General features: G+C 38.7%; 1 protein-coding gene and 1 pseudogene across 3 annotated transcripts in view; one reads left to right on the forward strand and one right to left on the reverse strand.

Moving 5' to 3' along the window:
* The window catches only part of CNOT6 (CCR4-NOT transcription complex subunit 6), a 70204-nt gene that overhangs the window by 17643 nt on the left and 31868 nt on the right, over positions 1-20693 (reverse strand). For 2 of the 3 annotated variants that reach the window (XM_032395710.1, XM_032395711.1), the window contains exons 3-4: positions 5637-5823; positions 2907-2992 (exon numbers count right to left, since the gene is read on the reverse strand). The exons of the other annotated variant lie outside the window; for it this stretch is intronic. In XM_032395710.1, coding sequence (XP_032251601.1) covers positions 2907-2992; positions 5637-5823 — 273 coding nt within the window. The remainder of the gene's footprint in view (positions 1-2906; positions 2993-5636; positions 5824-20693) is intronic. 3 annotated transcript variants of the gene reach the window in all.
* LOC116626410 lies at positions 16496-20100 on the forward strand (annotated as a pseudogene).

Raw genomic sequence — 20693 nt, forward strand, 5'->3', positions numbered from 1 at the left:
TAGAGGTGTCTCTTGTTAACAAAGTAACTTTCAGACCCCACCTAAGGACTAAAACTGCTTGACAGAGGAACCAACCATGTGACTAGAGAGCTGGAATTTTCACAGTCCCACCCTAGAGGAAAAGGGGACTGGAAGTTGGCTCAATCATCAAGGCTAACGATTTAATCATACCTATATGTTATGAAGCCTCTGTTAAAAACTCAAAAGCATGGGTTCAAAGAGCCTCCAGGTTGGTGAACACATGGAGGTTAAGGGAGAATGGCGTGCCTGGAGAGAGCATGGAAGCTCCATGCCTCTCCCCCATACCTTGCCTTATGCATGCATCTCTTCCATCTGGCTATTCCTGGGTTATATCCTTTTATAAAAAACTGGGAATCTAGTGAGTAAATGGGTTTCCTGATTACTGTGAGCCACTCTAACAAATTAATGGAACCCAAGAAGGGGTTGTGGGAACCTTGGTCAGAAGCACAGGCAAGGAGTCATCGTGTAGGACTGAACCCTTATCCGTGGAATCTGATGCTATCTTCAGGTACGTAGTGTCAGAATTTAGTTGAATTACAGGACATCTAGCTGGTGTCCTAGAACGGCTTGTTGGTGTGGGGGAAAGCCCCCCAGCGCTGGAACTGGGCGTGTTAAGTGGATGAGAAGACTACATATTGGGAAAACAATGTTTGCAAATCACATCTTGGTCAAAGGCCTAGTATCTAGAATATATAACAGACTCCCAAAATGCAACAGCATAAAACAGTCCAATTGGATAGAACGTGGCGAAGACATGAAGACTATACCACAGATGATGACATACAGATAACAAATAAGGACATGCAAAGATGTGCAATATCTTCAGCTAACAGGGAAATGAACATTAAAACCACAATCAGATATCACTACACATCTATTAGAAAGGCTAAAGTAACAACAGTGACAACACCAAGCTGGTGAGGATTCAGAGTAACTGGATCACTCATTTATCACTGGTGAAAATGTCAGATAGTACAGCCACTCTGGAAAACAGTTTGGCCGATTCCTACAAAACTAAACATGACACTAACGTGTGACTGAGCCAACTGTATTCCTGGGCATTTATCCTAAAGAAATGAAGACTTATGTTCACATAATACCCTGTACGCAGCTCATAGCTGCCTCATCTGTAATAGCCAAATATTGGAAACCAGCCAGATGTTCTTCAACAGGTGACTGGCTAAACAAACCATGATACATCCACACCATGGAACACTGCTCATCAACATAAAGGAGCAAACACGCAACAACCTGCGTGATTCACCAAAGAATTAACCTGAGTGGAATAAAACTGATCTCAGAAGGTTACATACAGCATGATTCTACTTATACAATATTCTTGAAATAACAAAACTATAGAAATGGAAAACAAATCAGTGGTTGTCTGAAGTTAATAAGTGAGCTGGGGCAAGCCCAGAAAAATAAGAGCATTTGTCCAAAAAAAAGGTACAATCAGTGAAACTATCCTTCCGAGAAAGAAACATAAAACCTAGATGTCAAACATTAGAGGATCTTTCTGAAATGGAAGAGCAACAGATCCTCAAGGTGCCACCACTAAGGTGCCACAAAGACTGCCCTTCCCCTCCCTCAAACACTTCAAAGGCTTTCATACACATCAACTCAATGTGAAAATCCGTGACCAATGACCGTCATTTCAAATAAAGTTTGTGAATCCTTAGAGAAATGAGTACAGTCAAAGGTTTGTAAAATAAATACTGCAAGATTATAAAACCTGAAAGTCCTGAAAGAACATAAAAATAGTAGCTGCCTCTGGGATGAGAAAGGGACCTGAAGAAGAACAAAGAGGGTTTTCAGACTCTGTAATGCCCTGTTTCTTTTGCATTAGAAAACGGACACAAACGTGACAAAATATTGTTAATTCTTATGGTCAGTATACAGATACACGTTGCTATGTTTTACATTTTTGTTTTTCAAAGTTAAAACAAGAAAATTTTAAAAAATAGGGAGACAGATCTACAGCTCACATTTCTCTGACCTCTATTTTAAGAAGCCTCAGCCAAGTCCATCCCACACAGAAAAACACTTTTCCAAAGAACCATTTAGAAAGCTGTTATTTGTTGAGTACGGTTTTACATACATCTGTAAATGTATTATTTATATTTTTCTATTTCATTTGTTTTTGTGAAATTACTGTTAACCTTTATGATATGAAATGGATTTACAGGAATAAAACCTCATTTTACAATCTACATACTCTTAAGAAATAAGAGTACAATTCTTGAAGACTTCATTATGTGACTGTTTTTTTAGGAACTGATTCTAGAGTAAGGTGGATACAAGATTGGCAAATAATCACTTAATGTGATAAAAAAATTCTAGGTATTGACATATTATTAAAATAGGACTTTCAATCTTGCTGCTTTAAAAAACATATTTCCCAATAGTTCTCACTGGATAAATTATGCCCCCAAATTCTAATAGAGTAATGAAGTCCTCATAAACCAAGTTTTAAAAAATGATCAAAAACTGTTATTAGCAGGTCCAAATGGCTCAATAATTTTTTACTCATTGATTTCTGCACTTTGTGGGTCTCCATTTTTTCAGGTTTGAATACAAGGGGGGGAAAAGCTGTTATAGTATGATGAAATAAAATATGACCTCAGGAATGCATCATCAGAACACAGAACTGATCGAAACAAAGGATAGAGAGCAAAGCTGGGCTAGGAGTGAAAAAGAATATGAAGATTAAGAGACAGTCTACAAGTGGACAAGAGAGAAAATCAATGGGATATATCTAAGGAACTGATGAAGTTTGGGGAAGAGTGAGCCTGCAAATCCCTGGCAAAAGGATTCCCTTTTACAGCTTCTCTAGACTTAAAGCCATACATACAAACCACAAGAAACACAAATAGGGGAAGTCATACCTTTCAGGCCTAAAGTCTGCAACTGAAACAGTTTTCCCAGCTCAAAAGGCAGAACTCGTAACAGGTTGTTATTTAAATGGAGTTCCCTGTGGATGTAAAAGTTCCATGTCAGAAGATATATAACCTTTTAACTCATAGCTAAAATCAGCAATATAGTTTCTAAGAATATAACCTCGTAAGAATGACAAAATTGTATAGTATATTCTAATGTCAGTGCATTAGAATATACTATAGTGTGTACGTGTGTGTGTGTATTACACAGTGAAGTACAGTGCTTCTCAAACGATTGATGGTAAAAAATCAAAACATAACAAAATAACCCCAAACTGCCACAGACCAATACGTTTTTAAAACACAAGGAAAAAATGAATTAGAAAAATGAGATGAGAAAAAAGACAAGACCAACAAAACACAAGCCCTAATTTTTAAAGAGCATTAAATTTAACAGATACAAAACTGCTCTCACACACTGTGTATGTGACTGCAGGCTGACGGCACAGTCTGCAAACGGGCACGGTCCCTGCACCACCCCGGGAGCAGCACTGACCCAGCACGTGTGGGGTCGACCACACAGCTTTAAGAAAGTGGAAATGAGAAAACAAACTAACATGTGAATTGTTAAAGGAGAATTAAAATGATCGTGTAGCACCAACTGAAAACAGCTTATGTAGCTGCAAAATTAGGTCTATCGTTAACATTTCTCCAAATTGACTAAAGTTTCACTTTAAAAATAATGGCAGCTATACTAACTACCAATGATTATTTTAATGATTTTTTTGGTACAGATAACTACAACTATCAAAGGAATCTCCAGGGGCGCCTAGGTGGCTCAGCTGTTAAGCGTCTGCCTTCGGCTCAGGTCATGATCTCAGGGTCCTGGGATCGAGCCCCACATCGGGCTCCCTGCTCAGCAGGAAGCCTGCTTCTCCCTCTCCCACTCCCCCTGCTTGTGTTCCCTCTCTCGCTGTGTCTCTGTCAAATAAATAAATAAAATCTTAAAAAAGAAAAAAAAAAAAAAAAGGAATCTCCAGTAGGAAAAAAAAAGACCCAACATTGAGACACTTAAATTTCCTCCAATTAAGTTTTATTTATCAATTTTTATTTATTTTTTTTATTTTTATTTTTTTTTTAAAGATTTTATTTATTTATTTGAGAGAGAGAATGAGAGACAGAGAGCACATGAGAGGGGGGAGGGTCAGAGGGAGAAGCAGACCCCCTGCAGAGCAGGGAGCCCGATGCGGGACTCGATCCAGGGACTCCAGGATCATGACCTGAGCCGAAGGCAGTCGCCTAACCAACTGAGCCACCCAGGCGCCCTATTTATCAATTTTTAAATGTGAGTAAGTACTACTTCCATAATCCCTGGTTCTTGGAATTTAAATGAACCTTGGTGGGGCGCCTGGGTGGCTGAGTCGTTAAGCGTCTGCCTCCGGCTCAGGTCTTGGTCCCAGGGTCCTGGGATCGAGCCCTGCATTGGGTTCCCTGCTCGGTGGGGGGCCTGCTTCTCCCTCTCCCACTCCCCCCGCTTGTGTTCCCTCTCTCGCTATGTCTCTGTCAAATAAATAAATAAAATCTTTTTAAAAAATAAATAAATAAATAAATGAACCTTGGTTATTACTTAGTGAACCAGAGGTTGGTGAGGCCATAAACTGAACAAGAACAACTAGTTCTAAATAATTTGTTCCCATTTATTTCCACATATATCACATGGGAAAGGAGGTCTTTTAAGGAGATTAAAAATGATCATAGTATATACTCAGTAATTAAGCCTAAAACAATGTCAAAAAGCTGGACTAGGAGCAATAAAGAAACTGTCACAAGGTCCTTATTCCTTTTTACTATGCAGCAAATGGCAGAAGGCAACAAAAAAGCCAGTGGAATCAGAAAAAAGGCAGGTAACATGAAATGGGGGCAAGATTTTCATTAGGATTAATATAATAACTAGAAATTAGCTTTATATTCAACTTGAGTAGGTTCCATCTACCTTACAAAACAGACATAATAAAATAAATAGCAATTACCATTTATTAAATACAGTATGTGTCAGGCAGGGTGCTAGTAGCTTCTTACTCATTCTTTCAGATATATCTAATCTCAGCCCTGGCTAGGTAACTACTATACAGTAACTGTATACAGAACAAAACGCTCAGCAAGGTTAAGGAGCTTGCCCAAATTCACAAACCTTGCAAATGGCAAAGTCAGGATTCCAAATTGAACTGTGTGACTTCACAGCCTATCTACGTCCTATACTCCACATTACAGTCCACCAAATCTAATGACTAATTTTAGCTTCTTTCAAGTCCAGACTTTATTACTATCATGCATACAAGCCCAGGGATGGCCAAAAAGTTTTCGCTCATTAGCAATGGTTTCTGGGACCCTGTGTTAGCCATGGTGTGGTGCCCCAGAATTTCAGAAGAAAAAGCACCACAACCATCTCTCATTATGTGGGATAACATAACTGCCTTCTATTTGTTGACCCCCACTTTGTCCAAAAATCTTGTTTAAGAATAAAGTATATTACACAAAATATAGTAATAAAACAAATTTTAGGCAATGAATCTACTGGATTTATTATTTGTTGGTTGACATTCAATTTTCCCAGAAAACTTTATAGTTATGTTTGCTTTTGTTCAAATACCATTTAATTGGTAGTGCTGTTTCCTGGCAAATAAATGCTCTCTTTTGTTTTTAGGGGGTATAAAGTCATAGGAAATCGAATCTGCACACCTGAGTGATACCATGTTTCCGAGTTCTGCCGGTAAACTCCGGATTTTATTAGAGGACAGGTCCAGATATACCAGATTGTGGAGCTTGGCAATGTCTGAAGGAATGCGGGACAGAGAATTGTCACTCAGATGCAAAGCTGTGAGGTGAGTGAGGGACCACAAAGATGAGCTTAAGCTTCTTACTTTTCCTGTAAGAGAAGAAAAAAATGGGGAAAGGATTATATAGTGGTCTCTACAATCTGGTCCCTGGATTAAGGAACGTTTAGATGTTTCAATGAGTAATAATTTATCATTTAAAAAATTGTGAGGAAGGGTTTAACAGGAGAAAGCTTACCTATTCTAAGGACAATACACTGTTACGACTAGGTTATAAATTCTCCTTAGCAAACTAAAAAAAAACCTCAACGTTTAGATTGCATCATCATTTTTAAGAGCACAATAGTTAAGACTTTATCCTTTAAGGTTGCCTTAACTACGACATGAAAGAAACGGTACAAATAACTTATACTGATGATAAATCCAGTATTTTAACATGATTAATTTAAAATTATGCCCCCAAAAAATCAAATCCAGTATCTCAGATGCTTTTCTTAGCTATACTCTAGAAAACAAGAATTCTGACTGAAAACAAAAGGTAAATAATATATTCTCAGCTTAGCGAAGTTTTAAGACCAGGGTACCCAAGTGGTAATTCCATCAAGAATCATGTAACAAGGGGCGCCTGGGTGGCTCAGTTGGTTAAGCGACTGCCTTCGGCTCAGGTCATGATCCTGGGGTCCTGGGATCGAGTCCCGCATCAGGCTCCCTGCTCAGCAGGGAGTCTGCTTCTCCCTCTGACCCTCCCCCCTCTCATGCTCACTCTATCTCATTCTCTCTCTCAAATAAATAAATAAAATCTTAAAAAAAAAAAAAAAAAAAAAGAATCATGTAACAAGAAAAAAGCTGTACTGAATAATTACAAGTAAAAATACTTGCCCAGAAATATTACAGATATGAAATCATAAATATATGATCAAACAGTAGTAGACACACGATTCAGTAACTAAGAAAAGAATAATTTCTTTCAATGCAACATTAAATCAGTACTTTGGTACATTTTGATAAGATGACAACCATTTCTACAATCCATCTAAGAATTAAGAACTTTCCCCCAATCTCTTTAATGGTCCAGGATCTAGTCTGAGACAGAATGAAACAAACAGATGTAATGGAAACACACTAGTCTTTACGAACTGATTTTCTCTTGGCTGAAAAAGCAATCTTGAGACTTCTAATCAAGATGGAGTAACAGGGACCAAATTTACTATCCTACCTGAACAACTACTATACCAGACAATATACATGAATCAACAAATTTCAGAGATCAGACATCAACCAGTGCATAACAGTGACCCCTGAAGGATCACTAACAAGGCAGGCCCTACAACTGTCTCAGCCTGTGAACAACAGCACAGGGAGGGGATCCCAGGGGCAGCACAGTGATCTCCCCCAAGTTCTGGAGACAGAGAAGCTAAGATGACTAGAATTTACAAAGGCAGAGTACCAGAGAGGAGAGAGATGAACAGACAAAGAAGTCTGGAGATGGGAAAAAGGTCCCCCCTCAAGTTTTCAGCTGAGTATTGATCAGTATAAAAATGGGAGAAATTGCCTAAGCCAGAGGAACACCCAAAAGGAGTAGAAACAACAATCCCCAGGTTTACACAGAACTGAGGCTAGCTGGTGTTCCCAACTACAAAAGGAAAAGACCTCATAATTCATAAGGTGCTGGACTTAGAAAATCAGTCCTAGACTAGAGACCACTCTGCTCTCACCTAAGAAAGTTAAAAGAGCAAGCCTCAAAAGAATTACACTGATTCTAACTGTATCCCAAAACAAAGCTCAATACAGGTTATAGGAATACAAAAATATGCATCACCCAACAAGGCAAAATTCACAATATCTGGCACCCAATAAAAAATTACCAGGCATGCAAAGGAGGAAAATAACAGCAATAATGAAGAGAGAAAACAATCAAAACCAGTTCAGAAGAGAGAATGATGATAAAATTAGTAGACAGTTATTGGAAGCTACTGTAACTGTATTCTATACAGTCAGAAACTAGAAGACTAAACTTGTTAACCAGAGATACAAGATAGCATAGACACCCAAACAGAACTTCTAAAAAGTTGAACACCATGTCTAAAATGAAGATACAGCAATAAAATTACCCAAAATGAAACAGAGAGAGAGAAAAATACTGAAAAAATTCACATCCATGCACTCCTCGAAACTTTAAACAGCCTAATATATTTGTAATTGAAGTCCCCAAAACAGGTATGAGTTGGGGACAGAAAAAAAAAAAACTTAAGAAATAAACCCAAAAGACAACTACATATCCACATGCAAAAGAATAAAGTTAAACCTTTACCTCACACCATATACAAAAAGTAACTCAAAAACTCTTGGAAGAAAACAGAGGCATTAATCTTCATGACCTGATAATATGCAATGGTTTATTAGATATGACACTAAATAGCACAAGCAACAAAAAAATATGTTAAATTGTACTTCACCAAAATTAAAACCTTTTGTGCCTCAAAGAACACCATCAACAAAGTGAAAAGACAATCCACAGGAGAAAATATTTGAAAATCATAGATTTATTAAGACATTTGCATCCAGAATATATAAAGAACTGATACAATTCAGTAAAAAAAGACAAATAATTCAATTTAAAAGTGGGCAAAGAACAAACAGGGACTTCTCCAAAGAAGATATACAAGTGGCCAATAAGCACATGAAAAGATGCTCAGTATCGCCAGCCATCAGGGAAAGGCAAATCAAAAAGAACAATGATACACTACTTCATATGCACTAAGAGGACTATAATAAAAAAGACATAGATGATAACAAGTATTGGCAAGGAGTAGAGAAACTGGAACCTTCATACACTGCTGGTAGAAACATAAAGTAATGAAGCCACTTCGGAAAATTGTACGGCAGCTCCTCAAAAAGCTTAAACACAAGTTACCACATGAGCCAGCAATTCATTCCTACGTATATACCCAAAAGAAAGGAAAAAATGAGTCCACACAAAAACTTACACACGAGTATTCATAGCAGAATTATTCTTAAGAGTCATGAAGCAGAAACAATTCAAATGTCCATCAACAGTTCAATGGATAAATAAAATGTGGTATATTCATTCAACAATATATGAAATATTAATACATGCTAAAACATGCATAAATCTTAAAAACATTTTGCTAAATGGAAAAAGCTGGTGACCACATATTATGGGATTCGATTTACCTGAAATGTCCAGGAGAGTAACAAATCCACTGAGACAGAAAGAAAGATTAATGCTTACCAAGGGCAGGCTAGTTGAGATGAAATGGGGAATGGCTGCTAATGTGTACAGGGTTTCTTTTGGGGACAATGAAAATGCCAAATTGTGGTAATGGGTGCACAATTCTGTGAATATACAAAACCACTAAATGTGCATTTTAAGTAGGTAAATTATGTAAATTATATCTCAAGCTATTACCAGAAAGAAAGAAAAAGAAGTTGATGAAGAGAGGCAGAAAATTCTCCACTTCTGATGAAAAGTATAAACCCAGACACAAAAAGCTCAATGAACCCCAAGTACATGAAAACTCCATGAAGAGCAAGAAAGAAAACTACAGGAAGGCACATCTTCATCGTCGGCTTAAAACAAATGATAAACAGAAAATCTTAAGAGCTGTCAGAGGAAAAATAATTACACAGAGAAACAAAGATAAAAAGGTCTGCAGACTTCTACTTGTAAACAATGCAAGAGAGAAGACCGCAGAGCAAAATCTTTAATGTACTGAAAGAAAAAAAATCCTACGAACCTAGCAACCCAGCAAAAATATCTTTCAAAAATGAAGGCAAGTTACAAGATAAAAAGAGCTACGGAGATGGGTGATAGTGATGGTAGCACAACACTGTAAATGTATTTGATAAAAACCTTCCCACAAACAAGATTCGAGAACCAGAGATGCTCATTGGTGAATACAACCAAACATTTAAGGAAGAACTAGTAACAATTCTACAGATTGATCCAGAAAACTGAAAACAAAAAGATACTTTCCAATTCATTCTATGAGGCGAACATCACTAGTTTACCAAAACCAAATAAAACTAGTACAAAAAAAAAAAAATACAAATCAAATCCAACAATATATTAATAGGATAATGACCAAGTAAGATTTGTGCCAGGAAATCCAAGGTTTGTTAAACGTTTGGGGAAAAAAAATGATTCAAAAAACTTTTCTTAGAAAAGAGAATCATCTACGTAGATACAGAAAAACATCTGACAAAATCAACATTTAAAATCAGCACTTAATCAAATCAAATCATGAATTAAATTTTAAAAAAAAGCTCTCTCAGTAAGCTAAGAATAGAACAGAACTTCTTCAATCTTGACAAAGGGCATCCATAAGAAGGTTAGTGGGAAGGGAATAAATGTTTTCCTCCTAAGATCAGAAACAAAGCAAGATATGTTCCACTATCACCACTCCCATTCAAATTACGCTGGAAGTTTTAGCCAATGCAATAAGACAAGAAAAATTTAAAAGTGGAAAGACAGAAGTCATGTTTATCTGCAAATGGCACAATCATCTATGTAAAATCCTAAGAATCTACAAAAATACTACTACTAAGTGAGTCTAGCAAGGTTGTAGAATAAAGTATCAATATACAAAATATCTACTGTATTTTTATATATAGCAACACACAATCAGAAACCGGTATTTAAAATAACATTTACAACAGAACGAAAATTATGAAACAGAGGCAAATCTGACCCCCAAAAAATGTGCAGGACCTGTGTACTAAGAACTACAAAACACCCTGAAAGAAATCCAAGAAGTCCTAAGTAAGCAAAGAGATACACAGTGTTCACAGATCAGAAGATTCAGTATCATTAAGATATTGTATCTCCCCAAACTGATTTACAGAGAGTCAACACAGTCACAATCAAAATGCCAGCATGTCTGAAACTGGCAAGCTGATTCTAAAATTCACATGGAAATTCAAAGGCCTTACAAAATTCAAAACAACTCTGAAAAATAAGAAAGCTGGAAGACTAACACTACCTGAGTTTAGAACTTACTATTTTTTTAAATATTTTATTTATTTGTCAGAGAGAGAGCACAAGCAGGGGGAGAAGCAGAGGGAGAGAGAGAAGCAGGCTCCCCGCTGGGCAGGGAGCCCAATGTGGGGCTCGATCCCAGAACCCTGGGATCATGACCTGAGCTGAAGGCAGTCGCTTAACCAACTGAGCCCTACCCGGGTGCCCCCTGATTTTAGAACTTATTATATAAAGAACTCTCAAAACTCAGTAATTAAGAAAACAACCCAATTTTCAAAGATTCAAGATTTTATTTATTTATTAGAAAGAGCACGTGAGAGAAAGAGTGAGAGCAAGGGCAGAGGGAGAGGGAGAAGCAGACTCCCTGCTGAGCAGGGAGCCCAATCCCAGGACCCTCAGGATCAGGACCTGAGCCACCTGGGCTCCCACAACCCAATTTTCAAAACAGGTAAAACATCTGAACAGACACTTCACCAAAGATGACATAAACATGGCATATAATCACATGAAAAAAATGCTCAACATCAGCATCGTTAGGGAAATGCAAATTAAAACCACAATTAGATACCACTAGCAAGGTTGTAAAATAAAGTACGCACCCAGAAGAATGGCTAAAACTAAAAAGACTCACCTTGCCAAGTGTTGGTGAGGATATGGATCAAAGATATCTAGTAGGAATGTAAAATAAGAAAAACTCTTTGCAAAAACAGTTTGAGTTTTTTAAAAAACCTTAACTTCCTGACGATCAGTTTCATTCTTATGTATTTGCCTAAGAGAAATAAGTTACACCCTCTACAAAGAATTGTACATAAATGTAGGTTAATTTGTAATAGCCAAATACTAGAAACCATCCAAATATGTTCAACAACAAGTAAATGGATAAACTAACGCTGGCATATCCAAATAATGGAATAGTAATAAAAAGAATGAACTATTAAAAACTCAACTGCGTGGATGAGTATCAAAATAAGTAGAGAAGCTAGACCAAAAAGAAAAAAAAGGACATACTGTATCACTTCCTTTATATAAAAGTTCTACAAAATGTAAACCAATCCAGAAGAGTGGTTGCCTGGGATCGGGGAAGGGGATGGAGAAATGAAGGAGGTAGGGGAAAGGAATTACAAATCTGGGGGAATGATGGATACGTTCCTTGAATGTGGTGATGGTTTCAAAGATGTATACATAGATCCAAATATAGCATCACATCATTCACTTTGCATACATGCAGATTATTACATGTCAACTATACCTCAATACAGCTGTGTAACAAAATCTATCTTGATCTGAGAAAGTGTCTTTCCTTACTGTGTAAAAATTAGAATTTACAGCATAGCCTATTTGTAAAACAAATTTATTTACTTTTTAGTTCATAAAACTAAAGCACACAGCTAATATTCAATATAAATACTTAAAACATCACAAACTATTGAGTGCATGTTTTGCATGTTTCATCCTCAAGACACCACTTAACAAAAAAAGGTAGAAGGACTTGAGAAATGCATTTTTATACCTGAACTTAATAGGAAGGATACAAAATTCTCAATCAAGAAGGTAACCAGAAAGGAAACCAAGAAGTCTGTGAAGAAGGGAAGGGGGGGGGGAATCAAGTATAAGGAATCATATATAAATGTATCAATCATACAGGGCTGAAGGGAGAGGGAAGACTCAGATCTCTACCATATACAGAGAAGTAAAACTGAAATAAATCTCTAGTGCCAAAAAACCAGAAAAGTAATGGAAGACAGTATTTCTAAACATAACTCAAATCCTAGAATCCAAAAATGAAAACACAATTCATTTAAATTCAAAACCTCTATAATGTGGAGATGCCACCACGTATGGCAGTCAAAGAGATAACATTCATTTATTCAGTCAACTTTCAGTGACTGGTGTGCTGGTGTGGGGACAGAATGGTAAATACAAAGTCCCTACGCTCAGGATTTTTTATGTGAGGTCCATGATGAAAAATAAAAAGTAAAACAAAATTAGGAAAATGAACAACAGATAAGAACAAGTAAATTATTCAAGAACAAACAAAAGGGTCAGTTATAAAAAAAAAAATGTTGATTTCAGTAATAAAACATATGCAAATTTAAACAATAAAATATTCATTTCTACTTAGGCAAATAGCAAAATAAGATTAGTATCCAGTATCCACAAGGCTAAGAGGGTTAACAGATACACTCATTCATTATGGGGAAACTACCACTATATTTTGAAACCAATCCTACTGGTTTCCTACTAAAAATTTAAATATGAATATCCTTTGCCCCACCACAATTCCTCAATTAGATAAATCTCTACTGGTGGAACTATGTAATCCAAGAAATTAAGGTCTCTAATTTTAGAGAGAGGTCAATGAACAAAAGACAGTTACCTTTTGAAATTCTGAGGTTATCTACTTATTTCTCCATAAAACTGTACATTTTCATATGCACCCAAAAATTTACATTCAATTTTAAGCAGCTTTGTGACTTGAGAAATGCAGAGATTATCCTGACCTAAATTAAGAGGTGTGTTTTGAGAAGTAATTCCATTCTAAAGTGTCCAGAATCCTTTATTGTTAAATACCAGGAGACAGGGGGAATCTAAATAGTGTTCCCTGAAATCAGAGGGGTGATCAGCAAACACTAAAGGGACCAGGTGTAATTAACATACCTACGAAGAAATCAAAATTATTACCTCCACATACGTAGATTTAGAAAAAAACAAGAAAAAATCTTGAGTGAATCTCTAAAACTGGCATTTTAGAAGAGCAATTACAGTTGATCTCCATTTTTCCTAGACTCTGTATTTGTGGATTCTACTCCCTCAAGTTTACTTGTAAACCCAAAAGCAACTCCTGCAGCTGTCACTCATTCACAAACAGGCAGAATAGCAGAAACAGTAGTCACCCAGAGCAGTTCTGAGATGAGGTCCAACAAGGCAACACTCTGGCCTCTTGCTCCACCTTTCACAAAGTGAAAAAGTGCCTTATACACTATTGAGTGCCACAGTTTTTGCATATTTGTGCTTTTTGTGGGTGATTTGGGGTTTACATGGCCCCCAAGCATGATGCTGAAATGCTAAGTGCAAGGCTGTGACGTGCCCAGTGTTTTAGGTAAGCTGCCTTCAGGCATCAGTTACAGTGTCCACGTGTTTAAGGTTAAGGAGCTGACGATATACATTAAATAAGGTATCTTCAAACCTAACACAAGGGATGCCTGGGTGGCTCAGTTGGTTAAGCGTCTGCCTTCGGCTCAGGTCGTGATCCAAGGGTGCTGGGATCGAGTCCTGCATCGGGCTCCTTGCTCAGTGGGGAGCCTGCTTATCCCTCTGCCTGCCCCTTCTCCTGCCTGTGCTCACTCTGACAAATAAATAAAATCTTTAAAAAAAAATAAATAAACCTAATACAAGCTTACGTATTGATCAGCTGATGAAAATGTTGTGGCCATAAGTTCGTAGGAACCTAACCATGTATCTCCTATGGGAGCAAGTATCTGGTAATACCATCCTCCAGGTGACTACACAGAACTTAACCACTGTGAGTAACAAGACTCCACTGTAATTGGATAAGGTGGCCAGTTGAAATTTTCCCCACTCACAACTCCTGATGAAGTTAAAGACCAGGATTTCAGGCTCGTAGCTAGGTAAACTGCAACTTCAGAAAAGGAAGACTGTGTTGTGAGAATGGCAAACTGGATTACAAGGGAGAAAAGGGCCCCAATTAAGTTACATGAATTACAAGAAGGGCACTAAGGAGAACAGTTGGCAGATCAAATACCCTGATAGTGCTTAATTTAAACACCGTAAAGTTGATGGGGAAGGAAACGTACTTAACACACCAAAGCATGTGAGTTAACAAATGGAAGTTCCGATCCATGAAGGAAAACACAACGGCAAACGTACACTCATTAAGCTTTGGTGGAAAGGAATTCCAGTCTTAAATGCAATGAAAGAATGCAGCTTGCTCAAATTTAACACTAGCTTAAGTAAAATAAGGTTAGACAGGAAGGTAAAAAGCCTAGAACCTGAGAATGGAAAGACTGAGGCAAGTATTAGGAAACAGAAAGCGAGAGAAAGGTGAGGCTCTCAGGTTCGACAGAGAACGACTGCTGCGGTGTGATGCAGATGACCACAGGGACGCACTTGCATCAGTGGACTCCCGCTGCAGTCTGTGCTCTACCGCCAAGGAGCTCTACCATTTAGTAACTGTTTGACCTGAGCAAAAGGAAATGTTTGTTGCAAAGCTCAGTGACTAACACCTAACCAGTTATGCCCCTCATACTTTTCTAAAAAACTTAATTTTTTAAAAGATTTTATTTTTAAGTAATCTCCACACCCAGCTTAGGGGCTTGAACTCACAACCCCAAGATAGAGAGTCACGTGATCCATCGACTGAGCCAGCCTGGTGCCCAGTTAATAAATTTACTTTTTAAACGAACATGCTTTAAATAGTTCAGCACTGTTTAAAAATACTAAAATTCCATCACCCAGTGTAACTACCATTACATCACATTCGTGTTAATATAAAAAAATAAACAGGAATCAAAGTGAGTCAAACTATACATGATTCTTTAATGTGATTTTAAAAAGAAAAAAGTGAAAAAATGATGGAATGATAGACTGTCAAACTTTTTTTTGCTATAAAAGATTTTCTAACACCGATCTAAGGTTAAGAGATTCTAAAAACATTAAAGGTTAGAATCCTTACAGTTTTAACTGCATGTTTCGCTTTTAAACTTGATTCCCTACAATGAAAGGGAAATAGATCATTTTACACTTCCCCCATCCACTCATTACCTACTTTTTCATTATCAAAAGTTCATATCATCTCCAAGGAAGATAAACAAATGGCCAATAAACACACGCAAGGATGCTCCATTTCATGAGCCATCAGGGAAATGCTAATGAAAACCACAATGAAATACTTCTTTTACCCCCACTAAGATGGCTAAATCAAAAAGACGGATGTAACAATTGTTGCCAAGGAGTGGAGAAATTAGAACCCTCCTAACAAGTCTGGTTTAGAATGTAGAATGATGCAGAAACTTTAGAAAACAGTCTGGCAGTTACTCAAAAAGTTAAGCATTTACCATATGATACAGTAATTCTACTCCTAAGTATCTACCTGAGAGAAATGAAAATGCCCACATAAAAACCTGTACACAACTGTTCAGAGCAGTATTATTCTTTAGAGCCAAAAAGTAGAAACAATCTGTGCTATTTTGATTTATAACAAGAAATACATATTTGAGCCACCTGGGTGGCTCAGTCAGTTAAGCATCTGACTCTTGGTTTCAGCTCAAGTCATGATCTCAGGGTCCTGCGACTGAGCCCCATGTTGGGCTCCCTGCTCAGCACGGAGTCTGCTTGTCCCTCTCCCTCCCCCCACTTGCCCGCACTCTCTCTCTTCTCTCCTTCTCTCAAATAAATACATAAAATCTTTAAAAAAAAGAAAGAAAGAAAGAAATATACATTTGGTCTTCACCTCTGTTTCCAGTACAGAGCTCCTAAAACCCCCGGAATTTCCTAAGTGATTAAGCAGTAAAGTGTCTTTTGTTATCATAGGTGCCCTTCCAAGGACACCAGAGTTTAACGTTAAATGAGGTGACTTTTTTAAAGCCCCCACGAATGGGGGCTGGTTGCCAGGGAAGCCAATCAGGATAAGAGGGTTGAAACTTTCAGTCCCTCACCAAGCCCCTTCTCCCCCTCCCCCAACAACAACCAGGGAGGAGAGGAGGCAGGAGGTTAGATCAATCACCAGATTTAATCAACCGTGCCTAATGAAGCCTCTGAAGGAATCCCTCAACTATGGAGTTCTGCGCTTCCAAGATGAAGAATACAGGGAGGTATGGTGAGGGGTCTAGAAAGAGCATGGAAGTTTCTCGTCTGTTCCCTACACCCTGCCCTACGCATCTCTTCCATTTGGCTGTTCTTGAGTTTTTATAATAAACTAGTAATCTAGTAAGTAAACTCTTTTCCTAGTTCTGTTGAGCCAATACAGCAAATGAAACCCAAGGAGGGGTTCCTGGGAAGGTCTGGGTTTAGAGCTCCTCAGTCAGAAGCACAAGTAACAACCTGGACCTGTGACTACTATCTGAAGTTGGGGGGAACAGTCCCATGGGACTGAACCCGTAACCTGTGGTACCTGACACTACTATCAGAATTGAGATGGTGTCAGAGAATTGCTGGATGTGTGGAAAACCCACACATCCGGTGTCGAAGTGAAGGAGGGTTATAACAGAGTACTGAGAGTAGAGGAGACACACAAGAGTGTGTCCTTCCACAGATAAATAATGGCATGATAGCCGCACATGGAATATTATTCAGCCACTCAAAGGAATGGAGTACTGACCCATGCTACAACACGGATGAATCTTGAGAACATTATGCTAATGAAAGAAGGCAGGCACAAAGACCACATGTTGTATGATTCCATGTATATAAAATATTCACAACAGGCAAATCTACAAATGTAAAAAATAAATTACTGGTTACCTAGGGCTAGGGGACTGGTGGGAAATGGGAAGTGACTGCTAATGAGTTCAGGGTTTCCGCTGGGGTGCTAAAAATGTTTTCAAAGTGACTGTGGTAATGGTTGCACAACTCTGTGAATACACTAAAACCCCCTGAACTGTGCCCTTTACTGAGTGAATTGAAGGATATGTGAATTCTATCTCAATAAGACTGTTATATAAAAAAAAAAATTTTACAGCATAACAAAGAACAAACAAAATTACATACAGACAACAATAATTTGTATGTATACAATAGTCAGACGAAAAAATAACAGAAGACCCTATTTATAGTAAGAATCAGAAAATAAAATACCTAGGAATAAATTTAATAAGTATATTATACTTAAGGATACAAAAAGGACAACAGAAAGATTCCTATAAATCATCCTAATTTATAAAACAACAGGATCATGATAAAAATGCCAGGACTAGGTAAATTGATTCTGAATTTCATTATTTTAAAAAAAAATAGTCAAGTATCATCTGTCAAAATTATAAAGGCATATACCCTTTTGACCTACAGATGTATTAGAAGAGATGCAAACCAATCTACAAGGTTATTCACTGTAGCTCTGTTTGTCACGGACTGACCATCACTATAGTACTACTTAAATTACAGTGACAGAAATATTATGGTTACAGGAGAGCTGTCTATATCCTTATTTAAAATAGAAATCTCTCCACAATACAATATTACATGAAAAAAAAAGCACAGTGCAGAAATATGTATATATTCTCTTTTGAATTAAAAATTAGGTGTGGAGTGGGCGCCTGGGTGGCTCAGTTGGTTAAGCGACTGCCTTCGGCTCAGGTCATGATCCTGGAGTCCTGGATCGAGTCCCGCATCGGGCTCCCTGCTCGGCAGGGAGTCTGCTTCTCCCTCTGACCCTCCCCCCTCTCATGTACTCGCTCTCTCTCATTCTCTCTCTCTCAAATAAAAATAAAATCTTTAAAAAAAAAAATTTGGTGTGGAGTAAGAATCTGTATTTGTATATGCACAGAAGGACTCCAGAAGAATGCAGAAGAACCTACTAACCCTGTGTGTGAATGCATTAAGCGTGTGCATGCTGGGAAGTGTAATGGGGGAGGGGGGTGAAAGGGAGACCTCCACTGTATGCTTTTTTAGGTTCTCCACATCCCCTCTTCCTGAGATGTCCTTAACTCCACTTTCCCCTGGCTAGTATCATTAACTTAGTAGTCAGCTATTCTAGGATGCTTTCCCTGATCCTGCCAGGCTGGCTAAGACCGTCTTAAAAGAAAAGATAATAGGTCAGGCTTTTTGTCCTGTATTTATCATGGTTTTACAATTATCTTCTTGTGGGAGTCTTCTCCTACAGCCTGTAAGACTCCTGAAATCTTACGTCCCATAACCTACCTCATCAGAAGTTTCAGAATCAATGAGTGAATAACATGTAAGTGATTTCCAGTAAGTACGTGATGGCCTCAAAACTCCTATTCCAGATGTCCTGCCTCCACTTGAGTTTCCCTCCTCTCCTGTTTACCTGTCCCCACTCTAAACTTCCACAAAGCAGACACCAGGGTCACCCAGAGGGCAGACAGCTGTATAAGCTGACGACATATGGAAAGCTGCTTGACTCTGGAGTGACATTTACCAAAAGTTACACTTACCAAAAGAGCTAAATGTAATATTCTCTTTAAAAAAATCAGAAGAATGTGATCCAGAATTTGAGAGACATGGTCTACCACTCTTCCATGGGAAAACATGAATAGAACTTACTCAAACTAAACTCAAACTCAACCGAAGCCTTCAAAATGTCAGAAAATGTCACAAACTAGAAAAGGCTAACGTGTGGCTCTATAGCTAAGGCACCTGATTCCGGTGTCATTTAAAGACTACCGAGGAGGCCTGCCACCATCCGCCAGCGACGCACCCCCTGCGCCTGCTCTTCTGGGTGCCCTGCAGGCCAAGGTGCCGGAGGACAGGCTGAGAACAGCGGGTCGCCATCTGCTAGCTCAAGTGGCTGCCCTGGGGCAGCTACTCTTCTACCGAGGACGCACCTCCAACTGGTGCTGGACCAGCGGTGCGTGGCCAACACCAAGGAGCATGAGCAGATAAAAAAATCTCAACCTTGGTTTTGCCAAGCTGAAGACGCTTGTGCCATTTCTTCCCCAAAGCAGGAAACCTAGCAAAGCTGATATCCTTCAAGGTGCCACTGAATACATACAAGTTCTCAGTGATGTTTTCAGAGGAGCCAAAAACTCTGAGACACAAAATCCAGATTACCAGGACTACAGCAACAATCTTCTGAACCACATATCCTTGGCTAGAAATCCATCGAGAAACATCACCCAGCAGGCCAGCTGTACTGTGGGCGTGAAGAATGGGGAGGAAAGGCCCGGGGCAGACGGCAGCAGCGGCGAGTCAGCATACGCGTGTCACCAGAGCGTGAGGTCTACGACTGCACGTATCTCCCCAACCAGGAGTATGGAGAGATTCCTAAAAGTGGAAGCCCTGAGTCACAGGCTCCCCCAAGTATGAAAAGTGAAAAGGCCAGTTCAGGGCTACCTTCTAGAGACAAATATATACAGTCTTGAAAATGGGGGTGGGGTGGGGAAAAGACTAGCCCCTTTCCCCTGGAAGGTTCCTGAGTGTGGCTCTGGTTAGTATGTTTTTCCCTACCCTCCACTGCCAGCTCAAGGGCCTGGAACAAGTAGCTGCTCTGGGCTAGGTGTACCTCAAAAGCAGGCAATTACAAGGCTGCCACCATGCAATGAAACAAGAGAAACATGAAAATTGTTTGGTATCTGCAGATTCTTTAGGCAGAATTTAAAAATTTGTATGCATCTGAATTTCAGCTTCCTGTAACAAGAGAATAATTTGTTGTTGACAAATCATCCTCCGGAGAGAAAGAAAAACTAGATGAAAATAGGGTACAAAACACAAAAATAAATTTGAAAGCACTGGAGAACTACAAAGACAGCAAAGAAATGAGAGACAAAGAAGTGAGAAGAGGAGCAAAGAGAAGTAGTAGTCAGGACAGATCCCACATTACCTTTGGCAAATATGGAGAATCACAAGCAGCAAAGGCAAGTACGTGGGGCGAAAACAGAGGCGCTGAGGAGCTAAAAGCAAAGCTTTAATCCCTTTTCCACCACTGGGGAAACAACACAGGAATTCAGGAAATACCAAGGAAAAAGACCCTGCTAAACCACCAAGATTCCAGTTAGGACCTACTAATGGAGTAAGTGTGACCTGAAGTAAGCCAACCCACTGAACACCTCACTCAAATGAGATGGATTCCTGATTAGATTGTGGGGAGCCGCTCCTACCATGACTGCCTGCCAGGGACAAAAGCAAATCCACTCCAAAGGAAGAAAACACCATCCAGACAGACCATCAAATTATTCTACCATTTCCTATAATTCCCAGCATTCAGTGAAACTTACCAAAGGATTGAAAACCAAAAGAAAAAGAGAAACAACAAAACAGAACTCCCAAGAG

The sequence above is a fragment of the Phoca vitulina genome, unplaced genomic scaffold (genome assembly GCF_004348235.1).
Source record: "Phoca vitulina isolate PV1807 unplaced genomic scaffold, GSC_HSeal_1.0 scaffold87, whole genome shotgun sequence".
Classification (NCBI taxonomy): domain Eukaryota; kingdom Metazoa; phylum Chordata; class Mammalia; order Carnivora; family Phocidae; genus Phoca; species Phoca vitulina.